This window comes from Crocodylus siamensis, chromosome 11 (genome assembly GCF_052110815.1).
Source record: "Crocodylus siamensis isolate JL-2025a chromosome 11, ASM5211081v1, whole genome shotgun sequence".
NCBI lineage: Eukaryota > Metazoa > Chordata > Crocodylia > Crocodylidae > Crocodylus > Crocodylus siamensis.
This window is the reverse complement of record NC_143405.1, coordinates 2,345,708-2,368,560: the sequence shown is the minus strand read 5'-3', so window position 1 is coordinate 2,368,560 and position 22,853 is coordinate 2,345,708. Positions and strand designations below refer to the sequence as shown.

General features: G+C 40.0%; 1 protein-coding gene across 8 annotated transcripts in view; it reads right to left on the bottom strand.

Moving 5' to 3' along the window:
• The window catches only part of DENND1A (DENN domain containing 1A), a 283,149-nt gene that overhangs the window by 123,174 nt on the left and 137,122 nt on the right, over positions 1-22,853 (bottom strand). For 7 of the 8 annotated variants that reach the window (XM_090023062.1, XM_090023067.1, XM_090023063.1 and 4 more), the window contains 3 exons: positions 20,643-20,696; positions 14,553-14,663; positions 3,619-3,719 (listed from right to left, as the gene is read on the bottom strand). In XM_090023062.1, the coding sequence (XP_089879188.1) occupies positions 3,619-3,719; positions 14,553-14,663; positions 20,643-20,696 (266 nt within the window). The remainder of the gene's footprint in view (positions 1-3,618; positions 3,720-14,552; positions 14,664-20,642; positions 20,697-22,853) is intronic. The other variant, XM_090023070.1, reaches the window with a different exon arrangement.

The window sequence follows — 22,853 nt, the reverse complement described above, 5'->3', positions numbered from 1 at the left end:
AAACCCTGAAGTTTAAAAATAAACGTCAATCCCAGTTCATTTCCCCAAAGATGCAAAGGCCCATAAGTAATAACACAGCTTTACAGCAGACGGCAAGAAGTCGATTTATCTGTTTTCATGGCCAAAATCACCTTTCCAAGTTCACACAGTAACAAAATAGATGGGAGCTATTTTGGGAAACATATTTATGGCTCATAAATTGGTGCTAAATTGATTTATTCAGACAATTACAGTGTGCGATTACCACTCTAATTAAAGTTCACATCAGGCTAAGATAACCAGTTGTTGTATTGGTGAATGTGCAATTAGAGTCTCCCTGATAATTATAGGTTTTAAAATCATACTTTTCGCCCACCAGCCTGTTTCATTCGTTATACTCGCAGGCTGAAACACTATGAAAGAGTCCATTCAGGCTGGCTCAGCTATTCGTGCCTTTATTTCTTTGGGTACACAGCCCATGTGTTTGCTTTGTGCACACCTGTGCTCCCAACTGTGGGGTCTGGTCTTAGCCCCTTTTAACATGTCTTTGTCAGAAAGTCAATGAATACCTAATCTTCAAACCCAGTGTAAAAGCCTCTTGTGGCCTACATGGTTGTCCTGAAAACTCCTAGCAGCATGTACCTGAAGAAAAACCTGGCAGCAGCAGCCTTCATGTGTTAATTACACATGCGAAGCCCATTATGCATCGAAAGGGCACCTGCTGGCAGCGAAAATGACTAGAATCTGCCCTTCCTGTGCAGTGAGTAAATTGAAGGTTCATTTCTACAGGAGATAATAGTTTTTAGATTCCATTCTGTGTATCCTCGACATGGGCATGTACTTAACATTTAAATCATCCACAGAGGAACAAACCTGCTTTAAATTTACATGTTTCCGGCTCCTAGCATTTCACTTAAAATGCTAGTTATTCCTGCTGGTTCCTTACTCAGAAGCACCGCAGAGGCTTTTCCTCAAAAATGTGGGGGAAAAAGTCACAAAGAACAATATCATAAAGTTATTAGCAGAGGCTCCAATTTCAAGACAATTATGGATACTAGCTGAAGACACATAAGTTCATTTAAGGCGATGAAATTACATTTTGAGCAGATGATCCGCTCTTCTCAAAAGCAGCGCTGTTGTTTAACAATCACCGGGTTTTCTGTTTTGTTTCTGTTCAAATACACCCACAGATTTGTTTTGTTGCAATCTATTTTGGGGTGGAATATCCAAAAGGAACTCAACACAAGCAGCAGCATTTACCAAATAAAACATTTGAGGCCACTGATCGAAGCACACACAGATCATATTAATTTATTTCCAATTCATTTTGCTTCAGGAATTCTGGACTGGTATTGTGTCACCAGTGCCTATTATATGCCAGGAAGGCATATAATGTCTTCAACATTCACTTTTGTATATCTTTACCCCAAACAACACTCGGGCATGTTATACATGCTGGAACGGTCTGTTGTTACTGAGTAAGCGCTGTTCCAACCCGAACGCATGTTAACGGAAGAACAAAGGGTAGAGACTTGAGTCTGAATTCAAAGACACATCCCACCACAGTTCTGCGGCCACGTGCTGCTTGGTATTTGTGTGAATTTATGGTAATAAGAGCATTTCTTAATTCACACCCCTCTCCAACCACAGAGAGAACATGACTTTTGGCTTTCAGTATTATAACAACTAAAGGATTGGCAGCCGCTCTACTGGATGCCACAATCAGGGTTAACCAGGCACTTTTCAGCGTTTACGTTTCTATTCACAGAGCCCACAATCCCGTGCCCCCTCTTGGCAGTTGCATGTCGCTCCTTGGGGGAGAAATGAACAAGGAGCGGTACAGAGCTCCAGCGAGAGAGGGAAGGGAAGAGATTAGGAACAGCATGAAATTATCACGCAAATTTTAGGGAAGTGACAGTTTTACAAAGCCACGCTGCAGAGGCTCTGCTGACAATGTGGCATTCGATGTGCTCCTGTGACTGAAGACCCTATCGTAATTCTTACATGCAAGGGGCCATATTGAAGTTGCATGGACCACCTTTATTCTGGAACAGTCATTTTTGTGTTTCAGCTTCCATCAGATACTTACAACAGCAGTGTATTGATTTTTTTTTCTTAAATCACCCCCAGAGCATGATGTACTGTATCGATGGGCAGGAAGGCAGCCCCCACCCTGTAGTGCTTCACTTTAAATGAGCCTGGAATGCTTCAGGACCTGCGGTTCCCTCTTGCCACCACCACACAAACATGTCCTGGCACTCCCATGGCAGCTTCCCCAAGCACATTGTGCTGCTCCCTGGCCTGGAGACAGTGCAACTGAATGTGAGCTAATTAGCTTGGGACAGCTGAATCAGCACTGTCACTTAGCAGTGCCACTAGACCTATCCAAAGCCCTGTACAACCATGGTTACATGGGTTCCAGTTTTGGAGGCAGCTCAACTGGAGCACTGCCACATACTTGAGAATGCCGCTTTGGACCGCTGTGTAGATACAGCCTTTGGGTTCCCGAATGACATCAGCCCCACCCACACCATTGTCCGCACCATTTGGGAACCATATTGATCCTGATCCCTTTGCTCTTCCGGCTGAGACTACTTTGCCCTATCCCTGTCTCAGCCTCATGTGTGCTCAAAGGTTGGGCTCTGTGTCTCCAAGTCACCCAAGAGTAGGCTTATCCCAACAGAAGTCTACACATCCAGTTTCACTTCTCAAATTTGAGGGAAGCATACTGGAATTAAATAGAAATTACAAGCCAAATAAGTCACAAACAGAAAACTTTAAGACCAAGCACCATGAAATGCAGAGCTCCAAGCTGTGAGCTCAGAGCTCTGGGCTGGATGCTTACTGACAAAGCACTGATGATAACCTTAAATCATTGTCCTTCCCTGCTGTTGTGGAGATGCCTGTAACAGGTGCAACTGAATCGGAGCTAAACATCTATTTAAATCGTGCAGGCTGATACAGAATTATAATCAACACCATTTCAAAAACTAGCTTTGCCTTTCATACCACTGTCTCAAAGCTTTCTATTTGCAACTTGTTATTTGGCTAGTGATTTCTGGGCCACACCAGTATGTTTCCATCAAGCGCAAGAAGTGAAATTGATGCTCTGCGTGATGGGAAAAGGAGGGCGACAATGAGGGTGACAATTAAACCAGCACGCACAATGAAGAAAAGATGCATCTATTCTCATACCCATATCTATTCCCCCAAATTATGAGTAAATTGTGATACCACCTTGTAAACTCACCTGAACAAAAATAAAAGTCACAACAAGAAAATTAAACAGCATGAGTCAAAAACCTGAAAGCAGGAAAGTCACGGTAAATGCAAAGGAGTCTTTTCTGATGTAGCCTTTTTTGTTGGATTTTTGATTCCAAATTTAATACTAAAATAAAGTCTAGGTAGTAACAGTGTATTTTACAATTCCAAATTTGTATAAAGCATTCAATGTGAACATGTTGTGTTAGACAACAGCACTGGTATGCTACAAAAACATTGTATTTGACTGACTGGATCAGCCACTTATTTAATATACGTATTTATTTTTAGATTAATGGTTGCATCATAGAAAAACTTAAGCTTTAAAACGTAGAGATGCATAAAACTGTTGCATGTCTAAGTGATATACAGCCTTACCAGCAGTAGTCCAAGAGATGTGGGGGCAGAACGGGAATGTAAACGTGTTGCCAGAACATTGGGTAGAGCATAGCTGCAGACCCATGAATGCAGGCAGTTAACTGAAAGAAACAAATTAAAATCAGATCATCAGCAAGACAAAAGCTAAGCTTAAAAGAAATAGCTAGCAAAAAACCAGAAGTGTCAACTGTGTTTTTGTCCCTGAATCTCTCAACTGCACAACACAAAAGTGTACTCTTAACAAAGGCCGCTGGTGGGTGGAGTAACACTGGTTTACAATGATGATTGTTGTTTGACCTAATTTTGTTAATAGCCGAGTACAATAATTCATTCAACAAACAAAACCTGAAGAGAATACTCCGAGTCTTCCACAAACAATAGAAACCAGGGAAAGAAAACAAAGGGGAGAAAAAATAGAAAAGTATTAAAGGCAGAAAAAGCTTGATCCTGGCAATTACTATCTATAAAGCAACATACCACTGTAATGAAATTATGACACAAATAGGAGGGAAGAACCTGGTAGTGTCATTAGTCTGATAGGGGCGCAGGGTAACACAGTGAAAACAGCACGGGTTCCCTTAAAACAAAATCATATAAAAAACTAAGTCACTTTACCTAGAATTACCAAAGAAGCAAGCAAAGGATAGAGTTTATCTACTTGGATGTCATGTACTGACAGTCACACTCTTACTTTAAAAATTAATTCAGCTAGGCTTTAACACCGACAGAAACCGAGAATTAGAAGGACCACAAGTAGTAAAGATACACTGCCATCAAACCATGGGAGGAGCCTCGTGGGATGCTAAGGGAACGGTTCCAATGTAGACTGCAATCTCATTCAAAACTTTCATTAATAATTTGGAAGAGAAGCAAGGAGGATGCTGGTGACATTTACTGAGGACACTAATAACATGGAATGTGTTGTGAACCCCAGTTCAAGCTCCTCTGCCACCATTTTTAACCTTGGGGATGCTGATACACGAGGCGTGGTGACACTTCAATTAAAGTACTCTAATTAAAGTGCCACCCCTCCCCACCCCACCATCCCCTGGAGCATGTGTAAAAGTGTCCAAAGTGATGTGCAGGAAAAGTTAGGATGAATATCAAGACACGTCTTGGCTGAAATCTATTAGATTGTCAAGTAGTCTCCAAAATGGAGCAGGAGAAGCCCCATCAGCTGAATCATTTGCAACTGGACAGACGACTTACACTTATATTATACAACAGGGAGTCAGAGCTTGGCAAAGAAAATCATCTAGGGGAGCAAACAGGTCATCATATCTAATTTCAAGAATAAAACTAAGGCTTATCCTACAGCACACCAAAACCTAAGTGGCTGTCCCACAAGGCCTCCATGTTGGGGGATTCGGTCTCAACTGTGAACCTATTTCTGCCCATGTTTTATTCCAGAACTTTAATGTACTTTCAATGCAGCTTTTGTTGGCTTGTTTTAACACATGAATAACTTTTATTACACAAGCAAGAAAATCTGGTTTTAGCGTTAAAGCGGGGCTGACTGGGCATGAAGAATGGAGGCAGAGCATATATTTTAAAGCACATCTCTTTTTTTAGCCTATGGACTCAAATCTACTGCAGTCTGGGGAAAAAGCAAATCTGGATAAGCTATGACTGCAAAACAGGAACCGCTGAAACTCTCTGGAGAGAAGCTGAGGCTCTGTGCGCCTTGATGCAGCCCAAGAACCGCAGTGATGCAAGAGCCCCATGAGTGGCTGTTTTATTATGGTTGCTTTTCCACCATGAAAATGAATAAAAATAGATTTTATAATTTACAACTCAAAAAAAAAAAATAGACGGATTTTTTTCAAATTTTTTTTTTTTAATCACTCCCAGGCTGAGACCTTTTATGCCAAGTACAAGCCCTCGGTGGACTTTTATGACCGAGATATAAATCCCTGAATTGGGAAGCCAGAACCTTACACTGTACCCTGTCACTAGACAAGAGATGTTAGAATATTTAACATTACTATAGTTAAAATAATCTACAGTAGTTACAGAACCTAATACTGTAGCCCTGTGAAAAGCATTCACAGATTTGATGGAACATGAATCATTGCCTGTTTTATGGCATTAAATATCCATCTGTCTCTGTTATTAGGGTCTCAAGATCTCTATTTTCCAATAAATCTGCATTGAGAGTCACACACTTACTGCTGATCACAATATCACAAGGGTAAAGGAGAAAGACTGCAGCAACAGCCTAAAGGAGGGGAAACACAACATTTTCTATAAATACTTTAAAATGAAGACAGTTTCTAGAAGCAAGTTCTAACTGAGATGCAAAACATTAGAAGCAATTTTCTTGTTTCTTACTAAGAGACAATGCAGGGTAGGGTGGGAGGGTCATCATTTTTGAATGACCCATAAAAAAAATACTTGTGGCAACCAACACACAAGCCACACTGGATTTGGTGTACCATGGAGGAGTAATAATGCAATGGTGTCCACAGTGCTCATGCTGGCATCTCTTATTAGTATTATGAAAGGGAAAACCACTGTACATATACCGAATAAGTTCTAATTCTTAAGAATTTCTGACAGGCCCATGGGTTAGTCCACTGCTGTGCTCATTAAACAGACACACACGCACAGCCACGCCCTTTAACTATCTGGGGTTTGGCCAAAAGACTGGGTTATATTTTTCTAAAGCTATCTGCTCATCTCCATTTGCAAGTGGTATACTTGCAAATGGGGATGAACACACATAAATATGATCAAGGTTTATTTTCTGTTCCTTAATGCCAAGATGAATATATTTAAGAAAAATCACATTTAGGGGCATATTCTCAACCTGAGGCCTAGAGTTTTTGCATTTAAAGCCTACTAATATTAATGGAAATTCACAGAGAGAATACACCATGCATTGAGATGAGAATACCGTTCGTCAACTAACACTTCATCTGTACTCCTTTGTATCTGTAAGTACATTTCCAGGTAGTGGGGAAAAAAGAATCGGTCAATTTGAATAATTAAAACTCACTGTTGATGTATTTACAACTCTCCAAGTCCCATTTTTTGGGGGACAGAAGGAGAGCTGTAGCATTAACATTTAACCTAAATAGGCTAATGTCAAAATCTTGTTTCGAGTAATAAAAATGACACAGATCTTATCTTCAGACTAATGTTATACATTAATACTTCCCTGTAACCTTTAATACATTATGAAGTGGAATGTGAGGACAGTTAAATCACTTGTCACTTACAAAGTCGAGCTTTTGAAATGTCACATCATATCATCAGCTACTGATTTAGTAGTAACATGGTCACATTTCCATGTAGGCTAGAGCAGTACAGTTACATTTATTCTTCTAGCATAAGAAATGGAGATTTTAATCTGATGATATTTTTATACCTGAAAAGAATCATGAAAATTCTTGTTTTCTTGATCTACAAAAGCTTTTAGTTATCAGAGTGCATATAATCAAGTCAAAGGAAGGATTATGGGTGAGACAATTTCCACAAGTAATTCCTCCCCCAAAGTCTTTCTTTTAGGAAAGTGTTTTATGTTCCTTTACTCTGTATTTATTCCAAAGCTGTTCTATAAACATTCACAGCCTCTGACAAATGCATACTGGAGAGAGTTACTTCTATTAGATCCTATATGCATATTACATATGCATACATTTTAGGCAGTGTTTTAAAGGCTAACAACGAAACATGCATATTTGATTTCGTATCATCTTTAAAACATTCGATGTACAACAAAGAGGTATTGTGAATCTTTATTTTAAGTGTAAGTTAAGAAAATGAACCTATCAAAAATCACACTCAGTGGGAAAATAAGAAAGTCAGTATGTGTAAAATTTGCCTAAGGTCATTAGTCATAATGAATATTCATCAGGAAGCAATTATCAATCCTATTTAATGTCTCCCAAAAATATTTTGCCCTTAAGCATTTGAATATTCTGGGCCTGTTCACAAAAGTACTTCAGGTAGATAAATTACAGTACTGTGCAAAACAGGGGCTTGCCCTGTATGTTGGGAAACAGGATGCTAACTGCATTCCTTCTTACGTGGCATCTCTGTTACTGGAGGTTTGCCACCAGGGATGTTTTGTGTTAAATGAATTATTTGATCTCAGTGCACCATCCTCATCTAACACCGGCTTGAACAAAAGGCAGTTATGGCTCAATAGCCTCATTGATGCATGTTAGAATCAGTCTCTCCCTAAAGCTTGTCTAGGGGGCACAGAGGATAGAGATAAGCCAACTAGCTCTGAAGCTCTTCCAGTAATTTTTCTGGTTTGGGAACTGCTATGACGTTTTCCTGTACTATATTTTTAGGACAAAACTGTTTTGGAAGCACATCAAATGAGGACATGAGGCAGTCAGCTCTTTCCCAAAGGGCCCAGGCGTAAAAGAAAATCTGTGTGGATGCCTTGCAAACCTGGTCTTTCCTGGAGACCCATCAAGTTTGAGCCTGAGCATCCAATACAGCTTTCAAGTCTTCCTGTCCTACATTATACTGTGGTTTGCTAGTAATCCCACTGCATCTTAGTGCTTTTATTTGGCAGGCTCTTGATTGCTCCTCCAAATACACTGGCAGGCTTTCTGGCAAAGCTAATACTTACCTTAACACTGAACATTCAGAGCTCTAGGGAGGCTTTGGAGCAACAGAAATGTCACAATAGAAGGTTCCAAGAGATCAAAGGGCTCATGGCATAGAGATGCGGTATCTGCAAATTAAAACTTGAAAAAGTTCCTTTAAATGCGTTCTGTTGCAACTTCATCCCATGCACAAAACTCTCTTCATTTTTTTTTCCATTTAAGTTTGTTTGGTTCAGGATTTTGCCAGACAATGATGAAACAACCAAATCCAAATGATACCTGTGCATCAATGGCATGTATAAACTGAAAAATCCTAAACGAAAGAGGAAAGAATTTTGCACAATACCTCATGAGGTAAAGTTAAAGTTAATTTAAGATATCATAGCCACTGAAGTCAGTTTAAAGAGGTATGCCAAGGAAGCACTGTCACCAGTCTAAATCTGACTAATCCCTGTAATAAATTAACTTCTACTAATAATATTCATCTCCAACCAGGAGACCGTGAAAATACTCAGGAGTGGCTGCACTATCATGCAGGACTCATTACTGACTACACTAATTTTCCACAATTTATCATAAAATAGCATCCGTATTTTAGGCCACACTGCCTGACATCAGAAGCATCACATCACAAACCTGAGGCTGGTAATAACATATAAAATTGTTAATCACCTGGGACATTACTTCCTGTATCCTCCGCTTCCCTATACTAGCTACCTGAGACCACCAGCTTTAAAAAACCTGGATTATTTTAGGCACAAGCCATGAAATACCATAAACATGACATGCCTACCTCAAAACCATGTATAACATTCATAATGCAATACCAGCACCTGAGACAGCAGCAGAATAAAAGTAGCCAATTTCTATTTAAATCCATTTTATGCCACTGAGACACTGAATCAAGAGAGAAAGGAAGAAAGTCTACCTAAATCTGAGTAAAAGGTCTGGAACTGTCTGTAATAATTTTCATTTCACTGTCACTTGCATTAACAAACCCTCCCAGACCCTGTGAGATCAAGTTTGTCAGTGTGCGCACACCGCGCCACTACATTAGTTTCCCCCCCACCATTGCTGTTAAGGCTTTCTTTGCTACAATAGTCACTGCCGCAGCAGCATTCCTCTGGGTCTCAGCTCTCCACCACCTTTACACGCTTTTCTTTGGAATATGGGGCCTAAAAACAGCATTCCAAGATAAAAACCCCAGAGGTAAAATCCTTAAAGGAAAAGGTGAAGTAGAGCAGCTGGATGCACTAAGCCCAAAGATCCATGAAAGACTGCAAACAGGGTTTGAACCGTAGACCTAGAAGAAAAAGGCTTTTCAGGAATATGGTGGATAAGCAAGTACCTGCGAGCACAAGCCTACCTCCTGCTGCAGCATTCTTTAGGAAAGCCAGGCCTGCTTGCAGGCGCTCTCTCTCATGACTTGCGATGAAAAAAAACCATTAGGCAGGCTTCTCCAATGGTTAAAGCAGAAGGCTGGAAATCCAAGGTTCTCTCCCCTCCCTGCCCCCCCCCAACCTTGACAACACACATGGTGGGCTCACTGTCACATCTGCTTCATGGCACCCCCATTGTACAAGTTAACACAAGGAAAGGTGCTTTGAAATGACTGAATAGGATTCTCAACCTTTGGAACCTGCTGAAACTCCCTGGAGGAGTCCACAGTTCATTTCATCCATCACAAACCTGTTTGTAACAGTTAGCGCCACAATAAAAAAAAGACACTTTTTCTTAAAGAAAGTTTTTCCATCATTCAAAATGGAAGGGCAGCTTGAAATGTAGTGGCTCACACCGTGTCACCAGAGTGATGTGCTTGTAGTATGCTCCTGTTTGCCCCGAGTGCTCTGTTCATCCCAAGTTCATTCTCTCATCAGATCAGATCACTTTAATTTATATATACCATACCTCCCCCCTAAAAGTCACTCTTGCCATGTAATGTGAAGTAGAGGGCTTTTTTCCACCCATCCTTCTATACATCTTTATTTATTCAGCCTAAATGGTCAGAATTATCATGAGGCAGCAGAAGACTGTAGTAATGGGTAAGCAGATGAGCAGCACAATACCCAATTTAGCAGTCAGAAAGTGGCAAGTTTCCAAAAGAGCACCCCTATGTTCCTGTGAAAGTCCCAGATGCCAGAGCCAGTTCTAGGGGAAGCAACCAAGGCAAAAGCTGGGGGCCATGAGGCATGTGGGATGACATTATGCTAAGTGAATCAAAGTTATCCTATGAGCAGATGGGAAGAAAGAGGGGCCAACATCTTAGCTTCTGCCCAGCACCCTCATGTGTCTAACACTAGCTGTCTTGTATGTGCCCTAATTTTGGTGTCCACTCTACAGGGCACCAAGATGTCTGGGAAGAACTGCTTAAGGTGGCTCTGTACTTAAAAATAGCTTCAATGAGCAGCTATTAGATTATTTTCTGACACTAAGATTATATTATGTGGTTGCCTGTTACGGCACGGTACTGAACTCAGTGACCCAAGAGGTCCTTTCCAGGCTCATGATCCTAGGATTTAAAACTCAGCAACAAAAGATTAAAAGACAATGCTCAACATCACAGGCATCTGAGCAGTAGCTGTCACTTATTTCTGAAATGTACTCCTACCTTGCTACCTGGCATGAATCCAAATAGCATACCACCCTGGGTAAGCTCCAGTAGCGCCCTTCAACTCTGCCAAGATAACGGCTCATAAAAAAGAAATAGCATATTAGCTGGAGACCTCACCTGATTAGTGACTACCATACAGAAAACAAGCGGTTAATAAAACAACAATCTGAGAAATGACTGGCTGTTAGAACCACAGCAATCCAGCAGACTAAAAATGAGATCAGTTCAACTACTTCAGCTTCCTACAGCTGCTGCTAGAGAACTGTGCGCACACGCAGCCATTTGAGAGAGAAATGGATCCCTAGTACCACTTGCTTTTTGCAACTCATTTAAAATTTAAAATTCAAAAGTCTCTATGCAGGCAAATCAAACAGAAGAGAGTGTCATATTCAGAAAAATCAGCCACTGATTTCAAACTAAGGTGGAGCAATTTCCAATATACTTCACAGTCTGACTTTAGATGCATCAATGCATACAAATATTACTGTACTAAGGGTGAAACCTGAGACTTAAAAATGGAGTTTATACTAAAAAACTAGCTACTTCTGAGTGCTTATGAGCTCAGCCATTCCACTAGATTTCTCAAGACAAATTTAACAGCGTAAGACAACACTGTAATGGAGTAAGACTACTACTGCAGGACATGGTTGCAGGTGAAGACTCAGGTGCTCTGGCAGAGTTGGAGAAGGAAGGAGTATGATGTTCCCAGGAGGAAGAATTGGTGAACAGGGAGACTTGTAACAAGGGCTGCTACAGAACTGCAAGGGGGGGAGCCTGCACTGCCCCCCGTCCAATCCTGACAGCAAAGAGCCCGTGTCAATAAGCACATGCTACATTTTCAGGGGAGAGAAGATATTTACTTATCTTTCAAACATCAGACCTTGTTAGAACAGTCAAGGAACCGTATTTTGAGCATCCTGTAAAATACACTTGGCCAGCTCTCCACTCCCAGGAGGGACATGGGTACTATGCCTGAACAATATTTCTTCTTGGCACTAATGTTTGCTTAAGACTGGGGAATATCTAAGTTATGGACAAAATAAACCTCAGTGAAAAGTAGCCAGGTAGGGCCATAAACTCAATTCAATTTGTGAATTTTTCCTAGAGCTATTAGGCTGCTTACTTTGGATACTTTACTGTATTTGATACTGCCAGCTGCATTAGAGCAAATAGCTAGCATACTTTATTTGGGCAGGGCTATAAGGGCAAGCCATGCTGGAACCCAGAAACCTGGTTAAGAGAGATACTGGCCTCCACTGCATTTGCTACAACATACACAGCAAAACCAGGAGGCCACTGACAACTGCATGTGTCAGGTAGGTGTGTTTAAGTTGGTCTTTCCACAAGGAGCTAGACCACACAAATGTTTACAACTTGCTTCTGAATTTGGTAAAATTAAATTCACAGAGCAGCATTTAAATGTTTTGAGCAGTGAACTGTGTTTCCATTTGGAAAAAACCAAGGGAAAGGCAATGCCCTTCCCCAGTCTGAGACTATAAACAACAAACACAGAACAGCTAATAAGTTAGACGCCATTCAGTTACCCCTGCATCTTTCTTAGCTTGCTCCTTTAATTCATAATACGTTTGCCGAGCTTATTGTATGACCAACCATTTAATTCCATCATAAGGGTCATTCTTCTCAGCACTGCTTTTGTCTCTCATCTCCTTGATATTTTTATAGAAATGTTAAGCATTACGCTTATTTGTCCCCAAGAGGTAGAAATTAATTACGAAGAGTTTCATTTTTTAAATCAGGACACCGGCTACGCTTTGAGAAGTCTCAGTTTGGTAAGTTTCCAGTTACAAGGTCTTGGCTTCCGCTGAGCACAGTTTGAAATAAAATAATGCAGCTTGTTCCTACTGCTGGAACACGCCGAGCCAAGTGTGCAGGCAAGGAATCACTGGCACCAGCCCAACACTTCAAACCTGTCTGAAACTGTCACTCCAATCTTGGTGCAGTTTATGTATAAAGTTGTGAGATATGAATGTACACCCCTCCTCCACCAAGAGCTAGACAGCCTTTTATCTTGGACAGAAGCAAAGGAAGAGGAACAGGAGGAAGAGAAGGAAGAAGAAAAACACAAGCCTGCTAGCGAAGGAGCTTATTAAGGAAAACAAAGTGACAGGTAAGGAAGTGATGCTTCTTTCCAGCCTACCTTTACCAAGGGCTGCGTCAAGGCAGTCAAGTGCATAGCTGCTCTAAGTCAGAATACTTTACTTCATTCCTAACATTTGCATTACTTTTCATTCAATACCTTTGTGACTCAAACAGACCCCTCCCCCAATACATTTACGCCCCTGGCCTGGGTCTACAGCGTGCTGCACCTGACCCTGCAGCAGGCCAACAATGCTGGGCACATACAAAAACCTCAAGTATCTCTATAGGCTTTCTCTAGCTTCCATCACTGTGACATTTGAGCACAAATGGCTCTTTGCAGGCTTTGATCATATAAATCTAAGACATGTCGGAATGTCCCAGAGATTATACTGAATCCTGCCCTCATCTGCCTTTTTTGTTAATTAGACTGAGATAGTTCAATTGAGAGATTGAATATAAGAGGATTTTGTTCTCCCCCTCCACCATCCCAGCATATACAGGTTATTTTTTCAAGTCTTTGGTGTACATTGTTTCAGCTTTCCCTGTTTTCTGGAAGTCTATGATGGAGTTATAATCAGACCTTGGAAATACAGCAAGAGGCCAGATAATGCCATACAAAATGGAAATGGGAGTTTTTACTTTAGAAAGAGGCTTTCAAGTCTGTAGACCACAGCATTAGAAGAAAACATTTAGTTAACCACCCTCTGTTTATCATTCATAAAGGAAAACAATCAATACCCATTTACAGAGCAAACAGAATGAAAACTTAACATTTTCTTTTATATAGAAAATCACAATCTTATTGACTGATAAACCTTGAAATGCAAAATGCTAAACTTTGAACTAAATCAAGCTGGGTTTTTTGGTATTGATGTGCAGCCATTTTTAGAAGAGACAGCACTTTGGAGTACTCAGCAGCTTTCATCTTTCAGATCCTTGATGGAGCCTAAGTAGCATTAAGCCTACACCTTATCAAACAAAATTGCGAAAAATGTAGTTTGCCAATGTGTTATAGCCCACCATCTGGGTTCATCAAGAGAAGGTCACGAGAAGATCCATCTGAAAGTAGCATTTATCTGTTTTTTCTTTCAAGTAAGTGTATGAAAAGGGGCTTCACTAACATGGTGTAAATGTTAGTATATGGCATCTGTATCGAGACCAGAACTTTTTCATTCAAACCCTTGAGAGGCCACAGAACCTCAGCCAAAACCGTGTCTGCTGTAGGATTTTCCCCAGACCAAGCAGATTCATACATTTATTGTTATTACAAACAAAGAACACTAGAGATTTTTTAGCAAGAAATGAAGTATGACATATCGATATTGACCCACCAATGTACATCTGCTTCTCTGCTCTGCGATTCCTTATGTTGTTCAATTATGCCAATATATACAATTATTATGTGGTTAGTATTTATTTCCACCTCATGGCTATTTCAATGTGTACAATGTTTATCTCAGTATACAGTGTCTTTCTAAGTAGAGTGGTCCTTTGCAGTATTAATGAAGTCCAAATTCACCATGATATCCCTGGCACCCTACAAACAATTTAGAATCACCTTTAATCTCAAACTATTGGTACTCCAGAAGATCTCCTGTATAATTGCCACTTTTTAAAGTGCTACGTCAATGGAAGAGATTATTCTAAAAAGTACTTACAGTGCTCAGTTTACTACAGCAGATGAGGATGCGACGTTCATACAGCATACTAGCATAGAGATGCAGCATGTTGTTGACATCAACGGCTACAAAATACTCTGTCAGATTTCTCTAGGAAGAAAGATTAGAGAGTTTTTGAAAAAAATATTGCAAACAACAATATCTTAAAACAGCAAAGATCTAGATTGCTTCCCAGTGTCTAACCACCAACAGAAAGCTGCTTATTAGCAGAAATCTATGGGTCAGCCCATGTGTGCAGTTTGTTTGCGCTCTGTCCTTGAGCTTTTTTAAATTAATGCCAGCCAAAACACTCATTTAAAAAAATTATACCCAACTTGTAAACTACAAATTGAAGAGATTTTCTGTAGGGGTAAAGAGGTTCTCTTTACCAATACAGTATATATACATTTCTGCAAAAGTTTTTTTAAAAAAGCTCAGTTACTTGCAATCCAACAGAAGACGACAGTTACTGGCAATTTCTAATTGAACTTAATCATTAAAGAATCTGCTAATGGCACAGCCTACTGTAGAGCAACTATGATTACTGAGAATATAGAGGCATTAAAATACAAGGTAAGAATAATGGTCCTAATATTCAGCAGTTTGTACTGCTTTAGGAACTTGAACCCAGCTGTTACTATGAGGAGGGGCAGCAAAAAGCATCCTCATCTAGAAACAGGAAAATAAGTCATACAAAACCACCGCATTTATACAGCTCTGTGAAAGGAACAAGCTACACCAAGTAGCTCTTTATCCCACTCTCCCACCCATCCTGGGGCCGGGCCTGAAGCTCTGTCAATGTGGGTGTCCCCCACGCTGTTCAGGGGCTAAGAGGGTGTATTACGGTAGTGTCGGAGCAGTGGAATGGCTCCCAAACAAAAGACAGCAAGTGAAAATTAAAAGCCAGATTCAGCTGCCTTTATTCACACAAGTGGCACCTCACTCCACATATCTTCCCAACAGAAATCAATGGAGTACTTTCATGCATAAGGAGCTCTCTCAGTGTGAGCAAGGTTAGCTGAAACTGGCCTTTGATTTCTACTAAAAATGGATTCAAAAAGCCATTCTAGAATAGGAAACCTTAATTCATCAGGAGAGGCTGAATTAGTGGATTTGATTTAAAGTAAACTCTTCATGGATGTACTAAGGTAGGATTTATATTTATATATAAAAAAGCACATGATAGAGCAAAATTAGACTAGTCATGAATTCAAGTGGGATCTTAATCATCATAGAATAAAACAGAGCACAAAAAAGCAAAAAGCAAATAGGATTTAGAAGCTTAAAGAAGCTCAGAAAGCCCATTAGCACTTTTGACAGATCCAAAGATAACTCTAAAACCACCAATACTTGGCCTGAGGAGTCTGCCAAGAAGCTTCATACTGTGCAAAAATATGTTCCACAGCTTGCCATCCAAATACAAAGAAAGAGCTAGAGACAAGAACTGAGCCTGGTGTTTGGAAGATTTTTGTGGTCATTTAAAAAAAATAAAATATAAAAAATAAAGTCTCTTTGCTTAGTAAAATGAAGATAGGTATAAAGGCATCATTCAGGTCTCACCAGACCCCTTGTCATGGGAAAGCTATGGCCACATACAGGTACACTGAAAAAAAAAATACGCATTTTGCCAAAACCCCATTAAACTGTCATGTACTTTTTCTGTATTTCTCATCCCATCTGTGCTGATTAGCATGATATTTGTGTCTAAACAGAAGCTGTCTCCTTTAAAGCTCTGCTTCCCCCATACACCCATCTCTCTGTGATGCCAAAACATAGTGCATGACGACACAAAATGTTTCAAGCGGTATGAATTAAGATGTTACAAGTACTGAAAGGTCTGTTCTTCCTTGAAGGAACTTGCAGCACGCACTGAAGTTAGCTGAGATATGGGCATAGCAAAAGGAGTTTACAATCCTTCAAGTGAATCAACTGCACAAAAAGCTTTTAGTATAAAAGAAAAAAAAAAATCAATCAGAGGAAGGAAACATAGGAAGAGGACTTAACAGATGAATCGGGATTTGATAAGCTGTTTGTATTTTATGAAGTTTGCCTAAGCATGAAGGTGGCTTGGAGGCACTAATGTATCCACGTGTAGAAAATGTTACCTGGTTATATATTCCCTCTGGAAGGAACTACACATTTCTGAGTCCAGAGAATACCTGTAGAACATGTGGGCTCCATGGCAATGTGCCAATACTAGAGAAATTCAGGTGCAGGAAGTTGTAGCTTTATTTATGAAAAAAAGTAGTAAACTACTATTTGTAGTAAACTTGGAAATGGCTGGCCGACTCACAAGTGTCACGAGATGAGTAGGGACAAAACCTACAGAAAGTAGGAGACTTCTAACTTAGTTCAGTTGCTGTGATATTTGATTCTCAGCATTAAAAATTCTTCTGAGATAGTAAAGCTGGGTTTTTTCAAGCTGGATTTTTAAGGGAAATCACATAACTAAATTTCTGTTAAAACAAACAAACAATGAGAATCCATTCCCTAATTTCCTTAGGTTCCTTTAAAAATACCTCCCTACATTTGTTCACTGACTGTGCAGTTAATTACTACTGGCAGGTAGTGGCTGCATGTGCACATTTCCAAAAAAACCCAACCAAAATCATTTCTGCCTTCCCTCTTCCAGCATCTTTCCAAGGAACTTCTCACTAAACTTAGTAGCACTGGACTTGCATAGAGACACAGATGTACGCGTCTATTCTTCTGCAGCAAAACCAAATGTGTATTATAAAAACAAATTTAGGTATGTCAGGCAGTCATTGGGTCTAAACTTCATTAAAAAGTGCTGTAAAGTACCCTTTTGGAAGAGACTACAGTAAAATGGCTTTATTGAGATGTTTATCATGTTTGAAATAACACACTAAAACTTACCCTTCAGAGATCTAATAACTGTGTATCACATGTAACCCAGCATACTTTTTATAACAACACACTGAGGTTTTGAAGGGAAGGGGGGGGTCAAAACATAGAAGGGGGTGTATTTGTTGAAAACGATTAAACATAGGAATCTAAAATTAACAGCTTGAAAAAGATCATGAAACACAAGAAGTAAAAATCATATATGCAAATTTTAATGAAGGCTATTGTGAACTTTGAGGTGACAATGTGAAATAAAATGCAAGGAGTCTGCATCACAGCAGCATCAGAGGGAAACTTTCATCATCGCTGAAACAGCTAAATTACCTGACAAATCTGAAATACAATGGCTACTGTGTGCCGAACACGTCTCGGTAATGCGTTTCTTGCAATGAACCCAACGTGTTTATTTCTGAAAGTCACAATGCGTTCATAAATCCTTCGTATACCCAACCAAATCTTTTGAAAACGTGAAATCTCAGTTGTTATATGCAACTGTCCATACTAAATGCTTTTGTGGATCATTAACCATTCTGGTCTGACACAAAGCCAGATAATTACAACATGTTTGTTAATGTTCCAAATGGAGTTCTATGCGATTCTCCATTAATCATTACACACAACTTCAAAATCTGGCACTACTAAAACATTTGTTAATACAGGCTTAAAATGTAATTACTGCCATGATGTGTGGCATTTAAAAAAAAACCCAAACCCAGGTCAATTGTTTAAAATCTATAAAGATTTATGCTCATTTAATGCCTTTCTGCTATTCTCTATATAAACCACAATCCTACATAAAAGACACCTTGACAGACAGAGAAAACCCTAGTGAGCAATTACACACTGATATTCATTAGGAAAGCAAAATACTGCATTTATTAAGCACAGACCTGAAAAATAGCTGAGAATCTGCTGTAACAACAACCCTCAGATCAGAGTTTTTGTTTCCCATTCTTTTCTTTACATGATGAATCTGCGTAAACATTTATGGGACTCTGCTTAATCGCCCTGGCTGCTCACTTACTTTTCCTCCTATGGGTGAGCTCTGCATCTCCCCCAGAACAGCTGAGGTCCCTTCCCCACCCCTCATGTCCACATTACAGCACTGTCTTATTCCCTGTGAGGCCTATCAGCCCATTCACTGGTTCAGAGGGGATGCTTTTAAGCATCACATAACGCTGCCTCCCCTGTAGGCTGAACACTCTGCTTTCAAAGGGTTTCCAAGTCCTCCTGGCCCAAGGCCTTTGCTTTTATAACAGTCTTTGATTCATAAGCATTCATCATGTCTCCTGCTCAAATGTTTTGGGAAGTTGACTCATACCTTAGGACTCAAGCCAACATCCCTGGCAGACGTAACAGACAGAGGGTAAATAAGACTATACGTTCTGAAATCATTACTGTGTGCTGTATGTGCTATTAAACTGCTATCTATTAGTTAAAGCAGGAGACTGCCAGCAAGGACTCTTACATCCTACTTAAAGCTCTGCCACCGAATCACAATTTGATTCACTTTTCCACACTCGTCTCTGCCTCAATTTACCCACCTATAAAATGGAAATACTACAACTTCCTTACCTCTTCAAGCAGCACAAGGCATGTTAATTCAAAATCATAAAATGCTTTGAGATCATTGGATCGAGGAAGGCATTGGAATAAGAAGTTGCCACCACCAGAAAACTTCAGGTGTGGGGAAAAGGACCAAACATTCCAGTCAGGCTGACAGCTGTTTTTAGCTTCAGGAAATGGGTCCTGTATTACTCCTTACATATCAAACTCCCATAAAAATAAATGCTCTAAAAATAAAATATGTCTATTAAATTTAATGATACTATTTATATTTACAGAAAAGCTAGTAACTACGTATGTTTCCAGTGGGAAAAAACAAAGGGAAGACGCACATCTGCTGCATAAACTCTCTAGGCAGCAAACTACTACATAATTAGAAGGTGTGGCTAGACTGTTTTATTTTAATACTAGAAACGAAGATTTGTGTGGTGCTGGATCTGACCTTAGCAGGCTCAACCTTCTGGTCCAATAGCAAGGCCTTGAGACATCAGGCAGACAGACTAGGAAAGACTCTTTGCAGACAGGCATTAAAGAGCTGGGAGCCCCAGAATGCCAACCTGGTCCACTCTTTGCTGGGCACTTAGGGTAGAAAGACACATCACCTGACGTTGCATTTATACACATTTTTAATGCAGCACAAAGGATGAGGAATAGATGGCCCTACCCTTTGTTGCACCACGACAATGACAATGACTATAGAACAGCGCTGCTTTATTGCAGTCGACCTCTATTTGCTCTGTGGCAAGAGAACATGGGCAGCCCAGAGCTATCCAGACACTCCAGCGGCCCCAGACAGATGACCCGGGAGCCTGAAGGACCTAAGCCTGAAAACTTTTGCACGGGATCAGGTTGGAGTGGGACCTGGCAGAAGTCCTAGCATGAAGGCATGGGGCACCAGGAATCCCACATGTCCCCATGAAGGAACCCACACCAACCTGTGCCTCCATGCGAGGTATAGGTTGGCCTGGGCCCAAGCAGGGAGGCGTGAGCCAGTGAGGGACACAGGAAAACCCCAAGCAAGGGGGAACATGTTACCCATTGCCCTGCAGCAGGACTCTGCCCAATGTGGGACTATGGGTGACGTGTTTCGCCCAATAACGTGAAATCAGCTATAGTGGGACATGTCCTGCCACAGATGATCTGCTTCATTTGCTTAACTATGGTAAAACTAAAAAGGTAAGCTATCCCAGAATAAATAATTTTCCTGCTAAGTTATCTTTTGTTTAAATGCCCTTATTTTTTACCTAAATAGAAACAGAATGAAAAGTTATTGATTAACAGCTACATCTTTGAAAATAAATGTCTTGACTTGGCATTTCTATCAAGAGACCATCATTCTGTCACAACTTCCCATTCACTTGATACTTGGCCTTAATTAAACTGGCATTTTAATCTGATCATCTGACACTGTAAATTGCTGACTCTAGAGAGAATACTTGAAATAAGTTTTATGGGGTTAATTTACAGTGACTATGGGAAAAGCTAATTTATTGTGTCACTAGTTAATCCTACAGAAAGCAGTTAAGTAGCAGGCATCCTTTAACACACCTTAGCACAATAATAGTTAATGTTTTAGAAAATAAAGAAATTGCAACGTTGCTACTGTAGAAAGCAAAAGGAAAACCAGCTCTAAAGTACACCGATCTCTATGCTACTCACATTTTCAGGTATGCTAGGAAGTTCTCTGATGTCAGGCACAGTAAAGTAAGAGTGCTGGAAAAGAAAAGCAACAATTGGTTATTTGGCACAATTAAAAGCAATATAAATTGTATTGTTTGGAATCAGTAATGTGTTTAGGCATAGTTGTAAACCACTAAACAAAGCCCTGCTAAGGAAACCGATACAACATTTGCTCTCAACTACCAGTAAGTTGGGTTTTTTGGTCATTAATTTCAAATGTTGGCTGCTTCTCTCTGTCACAAAAGAACTATAAAATGTTGAGACAAATATCAAATGTAGCTAAAAAGATAAATGATATGTTATTCTTACTCTTCAAAGGTATTGACTCACACAGCCTCACACTATTTATGACAAGCCAGAAAAAAACTCCAAAGCCTTCTAAAATTCAGACCATGCTTCCTCAGCCCACTGCAAGATCCATGACTGAGTACGGGATATACGGCAATGGCCAAGGCCTTTTTGGACTAACACTGTAGAGTAATACTATGGTTCAGTTTATAGAGGAATGGGGAAATTGAGATTATTGAGATGCATCTACAAAGGATTTATACTTCCATAGACCAACAATGACTTGCCACTTATCTTGTGCCTTGAACCAAGGAATACTCATTGTGCCCTCCTTAACCATGCAAAAAGTTTCAAAGAGCCCTGACACAATAACAATAGCTGCTCTTGGTCTCCTTAACACTTCTCCTACTATAAATTATCATGTTCACCAATGGTCCGCTCACCATGTTCTAAATGGCTGCAAGAGAATGAATAAAGCTAAGCAGTTGTAGCACCTGGTAGAGTAAATGAGCCTTCCTCTGGACAAGTGCATACCAGGATATTATGAAGTCACCTGAGAAATGTTACTCATACTGTTTTCTCCAAATCTAAAGATACGTTTCATTAACTACTCTTTCTCCTTACTACTGCTTGCACTCTAGTACCGACAGAACACTGAACAGTTTGAGTTCTTGCACAATGCACATGTGCCCCAAACCCTGTGGTTTGGGAGAATCAAATTGGGGGGGAGGGGGGGGCAAAATATACATAAAAAAATGCTCCAGCTTGCCAAGTATCCCCTCATAATGCTACAACACACTGCACCAGACACACAAATTGCAGGCATGCATATGGCGAGAATTATTAATAGAAGAGGCAATTATTTCGAAACCACATACTTAAGATATATAGGATGAGCAGATATTTATCATCCTCTAGTTGTAACAAAAATCAGACCCAGCAGCAAACAGTGAGTTGGAGTGCAAAAATCCCATCACATGGTTAATGACCTCTCTCAAACTGACAGACCTAGAATGCAGAAAACACCTGACTATCAAAGACATAAGCTATAATGAATCGTTACTGCTTGTACAGACTATAATGTGATAAAGTAACAGTTTTACTTAACTGCAAAATGTGGACATTTAAAAAAAAAAACCTCAATGATCAAATGATTATGCAGCAAGAAGAAACAAAATGGAATGAATCCTTTTTCAGATACAATTAATAGCTCCATTAGGCTTTGCAGATGATGACAACTAAAAATGCATTCACTATTAGCTACCATATGTGAAGCCAGCCCAGAAACTGTAATAGGTAATAAAGGAATGAGGAAAATGAGGAGAGCATAGACAATGCTCTGGTTGCAGTTGTTGCTGCATGCTGAAAGATGCGTCACTTGACCACAAGAAGTCATGCACAGTTTACAAATTTAAGATGACCCAATAAATAATTCTTTTCTTGGTGTCCTTTCATTAAGTAGAGTTGTGTTGCTTCTGTTGGGACTCTGATCTTGCCTATGTTTCACATGATGTGCATTTTCAAATACGTGCAAATCCTTTGTAGTTCTTAGGACACCACACAACCTTCTGGGAGGGGGGGGACTTTTTGGGGCAGCAGGGGGTGTTTTTTTGTTTTGTTTAATTTCTCCACTACACTGGCTTTGTTATAGGAAGGTTTCCTTCTTGATGACTTTCCAAATGGCCACCAATCCTAGTCATAGGATTTCTATCACTTTTTACAGCCATGGTTATGTTTCTGCACAATGCTAATAAATCTGGAGCAACTAATGTGCATGATAATGGAGGTTTCAACTACCAGATGCAAGGCAACTGCTATCAGTATCAGAGGTAATCTGCATTAATGTTTAGTGTCCAGCACTGAAAAGACATATGTCTTAATTCCAACAGGACTTCTTATCAT